General features: G+C 37.0%; 1 protein-coding gene across 2 annotated transcripts in view; it reads left to right on the forward strand.

The window, feature by feature from the left end:
• Positions 1-5,910, forward strand: part of LOC126484311 (probable nuclear hormone receptor HR38) — an 80,630-nt gene extending 74,720 nt beyond the window's left edge. For both annotated transcript variants that reach the window (XM_050107747.1, XM_050107748.1), the window contains exon 8: positions 1,832-5,910. In XM_050107747.1, coding sequence (XP_049963704.1) covers positions 1,832-2,088 — 257 coding nt within the window. In that variant the 3' untranslated portion in view covers positions 2,089-5,910. The remainder of the gene's footprint in view (positions 1-1,831) is intronic.
• Positions 5,911-10,315: the final 4,405 nt, after the last annotated feature.

Here is a 10,315-nt window from a genome sequence, read left to right on the forward strand (position 1 = left end):
TTTACAAATGACTCTGAATCCTCCACATCATTCCAAAAATGGTTTCAAATTGCAGATGACACCAACGTAGTGATCAGGAGAAATTGTTGGGGACTTTGATAATGAGAATGTGAATCATATACTGCATAAAGGTTCTCCAACAGTCTCGCCATAAACACAGAAAATACAATCACTGTGTATCTAAATATGTTGGAAGTGAACACATTCTTTAAGTCCTGCCATAAATTTATCTGGTAAAGATCCGAAGCTGCAATACCACTAAATTTCACATCACCTGGAAAAAGGGGATAAGTTACAAGCTTCCTCAATCAATTTGTGTCAAAATACCTACCAGGACCGCAACACAGCAGTTACGTTAGTGGAAGCACAGGTCTCATATACACAAATAGAATCACTGTTAAGTTGTTATGTTATTAATTGAGGAATCTCAGAGAGGCGCTCTGCATCGCGGTGTAGCTTGCTCACCAGGTTTCGAGAGGGTGTGTTTATGGATGAGGTATCGAATATATTGCTTCCCCCTACTTATACCTCCCGAGGAGATCACGAATGTAAAATTAGAGAGATTCGAGCGCGCATGGAGGCTTTCAGACAGTCGTTCTTCCCGCGAACCATTCGCGACTGGAACAGAAAAGGGAGGTAATGACAGTGGCACGTAAAGTGCCCTCCGCCACACACCGTTGGGCGGCTTGCGGAGTATAAATGTAGATGTAGTTGTAGATCTAGCCTGCCTGGGGGTATAATAGTTAAGAAATGAATTACAGGATGATTTAAATGTGTACAAGACATTGTTTCTCAATAACATGTCTTTCACAAAGAATTTTACTTATATGCAAAACCAGCCAATGTTTACATACATACATATAATACGAGGAAAACAGCGAGCTGCATAGTGAGTATACACAAGCAACCACAGGCAGTCATGCCATTACTAACAGGAAAAATTGTACAACTAATTACTGCAGCAAATCAAGGTAATAAAGAATATCATGTAATTTAAAGAAGCTCTTGTGATGTAGCATCCACATATAAAAAAAAAGAAAGCTGGTCTAAGTATTCATACAATATTTGCAATGAATATGAAATGACAAACTTTTGTCTATCATTGATGGTTACCTGCCTCTTGTTGTTCTTTTAGGTTCACGAAGACAGTTACATGATCGTATTTGTATACATCTGTTTAGAAATCTGTGAGTCACGTTGGAGCAATAACTGATAGAAGATTTTAAAATGTTGTACTTTACTTTATGAGTTCTTTTGGAACATTTTTTGTGAAAGGTACAATTAGGTATGGGATAAGTCAGCAAAGAACAATTGCCTTATTGGTAAACTTCAGCAGCAGGAGGAAGAGTAGAGACTTCTGTTGGATATCAGGTGGAACATTGCTCCAGTGCTCTGAACAGGAGAAATGTCCTGCTACCAATCCCATCTCGGTCCCTAACCTCCACACTCAAGTCATTGGAATACATGCACAAGGGACACCACAGGCCGTGGTATTAAACACATTGCATGCCAGGTCAAATTGCACTGGTGAGGGCTGTTTGTTCATTTATATATGTGCACGGACTTCAGCAGAGTAGTTTATCTAAATTACCAAATCATTTGAGGCAAGTGAATGAAAGCTGAAAATCTTTATATACTGCAAAATTTGTGTAAGTACAGGTATTTTAGTAAGACTGATTGCTCTATTTTGCTGTAGGACAAACAGCTATGGGAAGAAGCACATCTACTCTAACTGCAGAAATTTTTTTCTAGTTTGTTTTCCCATATGTATTAATAGTCTTGTTGTAAAAAAAAAGATGAAATGTAAACATTTTGTTCTTTTTGTTTACAGAACGGCATGGTCTGAAAGAACCACATAAAGTAGAGCAACTGCAAATGAAGATTATAAGTTCACTCAGGGACCATGTCACATACAATGCTGAAGCTCAACGCAAGCCACATTACTTCTCCCGCTTGCTTGGGAAACTTCCTGAGCTTCGATCACTGAGTGTACAGGGGCTCCAGAGGATTTTCTATCTGAAGCTGGAAGATCTTGTTCCTGCTCCACCACTGATTGAAAATATGTTTGTGGCAAGCCTGCCATTTTGAACTGAATAGTGACATTTTATTGCCTCTCAAATGTTGTCAGAACTCAGCACTGCTTCTAGCAACAAACCTATTGTGTTGTCTAAAGCAAGTGTATTATGTGAAAGAATTTGCTTGGAGATTCCATGCAAGAAAAATGCTGTACAATTTGAGCACCTGTCTTCATGTTGCTCATGAGTTCAGAGTGGCACATTCATGTTCTTTTCTTGTTCTGGATGTGAATATTTCGTGTGATACATAGATAACAAAAGAATCTCCAGTTACGTTATAGATTCTGTGGCAACCCAGCTGGTCTGGTGCATATGGATTTCATTTTTGCCTCCAGCTAAGATTCTTACAAAGTGAAACAATCTGCAGCAACAATTATCTGTACATACACACACACAAACACACACGTGTGTGTGTGTGTGTGTGTGTGTGTGTGTGTGTGTGTATAAATATGTGTGTGTGTCTTATTGCATTCACATGTACATGTGTCTGCACTCACACATAAAAGGATATAATCATGTATGCATAGGTCATGTGTTAATACAAGAACATGTTTGCCGATTTGTGTTGACTGTGTGCGAGTGCACATGTATGAGCAACCTGTGTGTGTGTGTGTGTGTGTGTGTGTGTGTGTGTGTGTGTGTGTGTGCGCGCGCGTGCATACATGATCAGTGTACAGGAAATTATGAATAGATGCTGCTGATGAGACTGAAAGAAGAGTAGATTAGCATGAACAGGAGCTGATATATGATATGAGAGGGAACTGAAATGACGGTTTTGGTTCTGTCAGAAGAATCAAAGTATCTGTGTTTGTAAATATATGTGTGCAGATTTTTAGCATTTTGTGTAATGGAAGATGTTTATGCCTTCTGCCACACATCATAAGCTATGTGTGCATCTTTCTTACAGTGTTTGAAGAATTGTGATTAAGAGAACATTGTTCTGCCTCATATACATGATGCCATGTGCAGCTACTGTGCTAACTTTGTGGACAGTAAAAAACTCTTTTGTTAGTGGACTGTGATGAAAACTGTTTCATTCATCTTGTGAATGTGACGTCCTGAGTACCTTTGATGAGACAGTACTGCATTGTGATATGATCTGAAATGATATGATGTTAAACCTTTTAGTATGTCAACAACACAAATTTTAACATTCTAAATATATTTAAACGAGTAAGAGTATAATATTTGTGCACATACTATCGACGAGTTGGACTTCACGCACAATGTAAATGTTTTGTGAAAATGCAATATTTTTGTTTGTGATTGAATTTACATTTATTGAAAATGGAAGTTACCTAGATATGCCAGAAATTACTATTACTACCACTACCACCATTATTATTATTACCATTATTATTATTACTGTTATTATTAGTATCACCATTATTTTTGTATTAATGTTATTATCATTATTATTATTGTCATCATCATCCTCATCTCAGACTGAAGTCACATGACGAGTTGTTTCACGTTGACTATTACATTTCAGAAATGCTCGAAAGGGACAGAAAATATTATCATTTTCAACATAATGTTTTCTTTCAATGTTTAATGAACTGTCCAGTGAGTGTGGAATAGACAATATCTTCAACCATACACTAAGATTAATAGTGCGTTTCATTTTCACGTTTTTTCATCAAACAGCCCATGAAAGAGGGGCATAAAATAACATTCATGGCATTGCATTACTGAATATGACTGTTAATGTCTTACTTTCATATTTTTGTGTACAATACTGATCCCAGATGATCCATATTACCTTCAATTATAAAGTTCAATCTCTTTCAAACACTTTTTTATGATGTTTCTTGAATGTTACATATCATTAATATTACTTCACATTATCATAAATTCACTGGATGCTATAAGTGTATTTAAGACATATTACTGTAATTGTTATCTGTCATTCATAACAAGATGTTTCATAACATGTATATTCTGTGGACTTACTAATAGATGTCTTAAATTATTTTACATGGCCATATAGGATAAATACACACTCTATTCTCATATATGATATATTTTGAGGTACAAAGCATTAAATGAATGTATTTTCAGAAACAAATCACGGTATCAGAGCAGACAGTCTGTTATTTCATGACAGCACCACTATGTAATCAGAATTGCCTGTTGTAATCCTACTGCATTTATATCAGAATTATTGTTTACATGTTGGATTCATAAGAAAGGAAGTTTCACTAAGTCCATTGTTTTTTCGTTGGCTGAAACAATTACATGGCACGTGACTGATATAATTTAGTTCAAGAAATGCACTTTTTTCATAATTTAAATTTTTTTTTGGAATTTCAGTTTGTCATGAAACTGCAGACTAGTTGAGGTGGAACTATAACGAGTGTGATTATGCTGTGCCGTAGTGTTGTTGAGTGCTACACTCGTGAGAGTGAGAGTTTCAAAGTATTAACAGATTTTCCATATTTTCATCACATAATATATACTGAAAACTGTTAAAATGAAAGTGAAGCTTCAGAGGTTATTGGATCTTTTGTACTGCCTTGGAGAAATACTGCCTTTCAAGAGTTCACTGTTATATCTAGACGTAGTGTATGGTACAGTAACTATATGCTTCTGCAGAAGATTTGATGTCTTTTGAAGCTGTTTTCTTTTTATCACTTTTGTAGAGGATCCTTTCTTCTGTTATAGTTCTTGCCAAAACAATGAAGTACTTGGTTTTAAAGTAGGCATTTTCCCAGACCTGTAATATTTAAATCACATTGCATTTCTGTATGATCTAACCTTAATTATAAGGGCTGATACAATTATTTATAGTAGCTGTAATAAATGTATATGTGAATGTGCTGTTAGTCAAAGAATATGATCCATAAAAGCAGAGAAATGTTTTGATAAGATGTCTTTCTCCATAGTGCTGCATCAAATGAGATAGTCAGTAAAACAAGTTACCATAATTTAAATTAACAGCAATACATTGTAATTATTATTATCATTATTATTATTTGCAGTGGTTATGTTATAAATATATCTCTGAATGAAATGGATGTTTTCTTTCCAAGTGCACTTTATTATACAAACTTCAATTACGTTTTTGCTGTTATTTGATTGTATACAAAGCTTCCGTAAAGCAATACATTTCAGATGTGTAATGAGTGTTACTGATCTAAATATGACACATATCATTCACTTTAAGCATGTGTAAATATTATATTTTTGTGACTTCTTGAACCTTATATATAAATCTTGATGAGACAGAAACATTGTCATAATGTTTGTTTACAGAAATTTCATACTGCATTAAACAAATTGTTTTATATCTTGCATTTTCTACACATCTGGAGAGAAGCCCAAGCTTTATCAGCAGCAGTAAGGAACTACACACTACTCTTAGTCCCTGTTGCATAGTTAAATGGTAGCTGTGTGCTTTTGTGATATCTCTACACAGTGCATTGTGTGTCTGATGCAAGTGAATATGATACCAAAGATATATACATATGAATATGTAACAGATTATTTTTATTGATTCAATGTAACAGCGATTATCGCTGTTTATTTTTAGTTAAACATTGAAGCAAAAGTATTTTTAGTTAAAATATGTCTTATTTGTGGGTGCTGTGATGCCATTTGATCCAAAGGAATCCACCGACATCCACTTGCCATAACAATGTGTTAATGACGTGATTTGAAAATCTCTTTTATCAAACAATTTTAATTCTAATACTTAATGTTAAAATATATGATATTACATGTGAGAGCCAACACTTTAATTAATGGAAAGTGTTCTTCCAGACACAGATTACTCCTTGAATGTTTTAACTATTGTTAAAAATAATAAAGAGCTTTATGCTACGTTAATCTGGAACCATTCTCCAGCAGAACTAACTTAGTACCCTTCCCAAAAATTAAATGAGTAACCAATTTCTGACAGTACTTTTTGAAATGGTGGGTGAAACATTTAAAACTATTTTAGTGAACAGCACAACAGGAAACGTCAGTGTGAAAACTACAAAGAAGAGTGACTGTCCCCCTAGTTAGTACATGCAAGCAGTCATGTAATGTTGGAACAAAATTCACATGTACTACTTTTTTTTTATAATCAGTTACTGTGAAGTTAGTACAACACAATGGAACATTTTATTCAACACACTACAAAATTTATATGAGCTCTTTGAGTGGGTAATATTACAGTGTACTTAAGTTTCTGCATATTAATGCTATGTTCAGCACTTTTGGTAATATATGTAGAACAGTTATTTGATAAATAAGCTTCCATGGGGAAGCCACTTGTACTGAAGAATTGTAGTATAATTCTGGTAATCATGAAGTTGCAACATATTCATAAAATTTGTACCATCAGTGTACAAAATATCCACATGTACCTAAAAGATATCAACATTAAGCCACAATATTCAGAATATCTGCTCAGGTTGTAATCGTTTATTTATACATAACAAGTTAAAAGTTGAGTGACATTTCAAGCCTCAGACCTGGCTCCCTACTTTCCGATGAAAGTACAGTGTCTGAGCACAGTTATGGCTTGGCTTGTCACAATTTTTTTGCCATTCCTTGTCAACTACATAAACGTAATGAGAGAAAAATGGCTATCCAATTGCACATAGTCAGAAAACTCAAGTTGTAACTTACCTCCCATTACACACTTTGCAGGTGTGAAGATAACTAAACACTGAGTAACATCCAAACTGATTTTTCACTCTGCAGAGGAGTGTGCGCTGCTATGAAACTTCTTGGAAGATTAAAACTGTGTGCAGGTAAGTGCTGTACCAAATGGGATAGTAAAGCACAACTCGTGAACTGTTCTCACGGCTGGATTTGTGCCAGTACCTCATCTCCTAATTTCCAAACTTCACAGAATTTCTTCAGCATAACTTTCAGGACTAACACTCCTGGAAGGAAGGACCTCCAGTTTGAGTCCCATTCTGGTACAAAGTTTAAATCTACCAGGAAGTTTCATTGTGTGGCACATTGGAGTTTGAGACAGGATGGTCTAGAACCTCCCATTCAAAGGTCCAGATGACTCCTATGTTTGATATATTCAGTAATGCGACACCTGTTGAGAGAAATGCAGACAAACCTCTGCGGATTACCACCCATAACTGGGTCAGTCTGTCCCAATAATATATGGTCCATTGTCAGTTGTGAAGAAATAGAGCAGAAGCATTTCTTTGTTGCTATATTCCTTTGGGGAGAAAATTCGTTTCCAAATCACATACATAAGATTTGTCTTTGTAATGATTTACAAGTAAAGCAGACCACTAGCCGCATAGCAGAAGAGTTGTTTCATAAACAGGCAGACAAAAAACAATGAAGACTGGGGTAGCTTTTGGAAGAAACCCTTTCATGAACAACAGCAGAAATACACACACACCTGTAAACCTACATTGTGCCAGCTGGACACTTCATGCTGAAATTGCAGTTTGGCAGGTGGAATGGGATGGTTGTGTCAGGTGGAGTGGGTAGAGACTGGAAAAAGGAGGAGAGTTTGGGGATGGGTAGCTATGTTTATTAGGATTTGTCGGTGGTGATACATGTTCAGGCTACATTTAAATGCATGTAATGATGCATTTCAGTAACATTGCTCATTTCTCGTGAAACTGCATCAAGTGCTTGATATCTAATCAAAGCTTGACCCTCTGATGTTTTGTGAGTTGCCATGGTAAGCAGCATGAACATGACTTCCAGCAGCCAAGATGGTATCTGCACACTACTCAGACGAACTTGGCACCAAAGAGATATTTTTAGGGCAAGTGATATGTCCATATCAAATTCACACTTATATACAGCACATTTTAGCCCAGTCAAAGAAGGAAAACTAGGGAAAAAACCATGTAGTCGCAAATTTGTATACAGTGGTAGGAGGGAGTGTCATGAACAACATACTAACAATAACCATCTGTGTGACACGAACATGGGTGAGAGGGACATTTAAAAGTGACTTTTGTTTGTCTTGAGTATCTTGAAAACTATGGCCTCTGGTGAAATATTTCCCGGTGTGAATTTAAACTTCATTAAATTCCATACAAAAAAGGTTATATTCAGTTTTTCTCTAGGACAAGTGTTGGAAAAACTGTAAATTATTAAAAATAATGGTTTAATTGTATAAAATTACTGTTAAATAAAGTGGCAATGAATAAATAGTAAATATGAGTGCCACATCTAAGTGCAGTAGATCTTTATTAAGGGATAGATTGTGTTCTGGGTTTGTAACAGGATGTTAGGAGTGGGACAGAGACTTAAACTATGAGGGAAGGTAGGTGACCAAATTGTGGTCATGCACTTCTCTCCTTCATTAGTCTGCAAACTGAACAGTGAGCTGGTAGTTTCCCACTTGATCTGCCCTGTGTCACAAGGGGCAACCTACAGTGTGTTTGATGAAGTTATACCAACTGTCCACAGTATGTCTCCTGAGTTACTGGTGATGTAGTGCACAGATATGCCCAGTGGATGTTTGTTTTCTACAAAGTCCATTAACACTATAAGCAATACAGATTTAAGTTACTAATAATTGTAACTCATATGGATAGAATCTATGTAAATCTCTGCAAAAGAGGAAACTGATCCTTCCTCATTCTGTATGGCAACTTTAGCATTCTTCTGGGATAAGCTATCTCTCTCCTCCCCCCCCCCCCCACCCACCCCCCCACGAGTACTGCTTGCTTTGCAATTTGCTGACAGGCTATACCTCCCCAATATTTCTTGTCCAGCTCTCTTGTTGAGCTCATGTTTATATAGTGGAGTTATTTTTGTTTCTGCTGCACTTAGACATGGTACACACATTTAGTATTTGTTCTTAATCCACTTTGATTAACAGTAATTTTATACCATTAAAACACTCTTTATAATAATTGTGATTTTCCCTTCACCTGGAATGTCTCCTAGTCCTGGAGAAAAAGTGAACAGAATGTTTTTTGGTAGGAAATTTAATGTAGTTTAAATCTGCACTGGGAAACATTTTCACTAAAGCCTCCATGCTCACTCCCCACCAGTGAAGATTTTTAGTATGTTGTTCATGACACTCATTTCTACCACTGTACAAAAATTTGTGACTACACAATTTTTCCCTCTATCTGACCTTTTCTGGTCCATGTTAACTAGGTTATTTGCTCCAACAAACATTACTGCTCATCATTTATTTTTATCCTGCTGCTATTGAACTGTCTACACTAAACTGACACCTGTGTTCATAATGTTAACACAATGTACACACATCAAAAAAAGTTTTGCATCACGTTGGTTCTGAGAGTTCCATAACCTGCACAGAAAACTGGAATAAAAATCAACATAAACATCATTTCTGCCCTTCCCTTTTTATTGCTCAGGAAAACCACACATTGCATGTTGTACCACCATACAGCAAGACCTTCAGAGGTGGTGGTCCAGATTGTTGTACACACTGGTACCTCTAATACCCAGTAGCACATTCTCCAGCATTGATGCATGCCTGTATTCATCGTGGCACACTATCCACAAGCTCATCAAGGCACTGTTGGCCCAGATTGTTCCACTCCTCAACAGGGATTCGGTATAGATCCCTCAGAATGGTTGGTGCATCACATCGTCCGTAAACGGCCCTTTTCAATCTAACCTAGGCTTGTTCGATAGGGTTCATGTATGGGGACATGCTGGCCACTTTATTCAAGCGATGTCACATAATACCACTCCAAAACATAAGGAAACCTCCACCTTGCTGCACTCATTGGACAGTGTGTCTAAGGCATTCAGCCTGACCAGGTTGCCTCCAAACACGTCTCCGACAATTGTCTGGTTGAAGGCATATGCGACATCGGTGAAGAGAACTTGATGCCAATCCTGAGCTGTCCATTCAGCATGTTGTTGGGCCCATGTGTACTGCGCTGCATGTACCTCCTTCCTTGGTGGAATGACTGGAACTGATCTGCTGTCAGACCCCCTCCATCTAATAGGCGCTGCTCACGCATGGTTGTTTACATCTTTGGATGGGTTTAGTGACATCTCTGAACAGGCAAAGGGACTGTGTCTGCGATACAATATCCACAGTCAACATCCGTCTTCAGGAGTTCTGGGATCTGGGGTGATGCAAAACTTTTTTTGGTGTGTGTATTTTAAGATGTTGAATATGGACTTCTGCCCTTTAGAGGATCACAAAAACACCATACATTTTCTTTAGCTTTCATCATGCCCACATGAGCACAACCATCTTGCTACTGATAGTGCAGGCACTATCTGGTGCTTCATGTGCATTGTCTACAGATGATGCAAAAGCTATGATT

This window comes from Schistocerca serialis, chromosome 6 (assembly GCF_023864345.2).
Source record: "Schistocerca serialis cubense isolate TAMUIC-IGC-003099 chromosome 6, iqSchSeri2.2, whole genome shotgun sequence".
NCBI classification, from domain to species: domain Eukaryota; kingdom Metazoa; phylum Arthropoda; class Insecta; order Orthoptera; family Acrididae; genus Schistocerca; species Schistocerca serialis.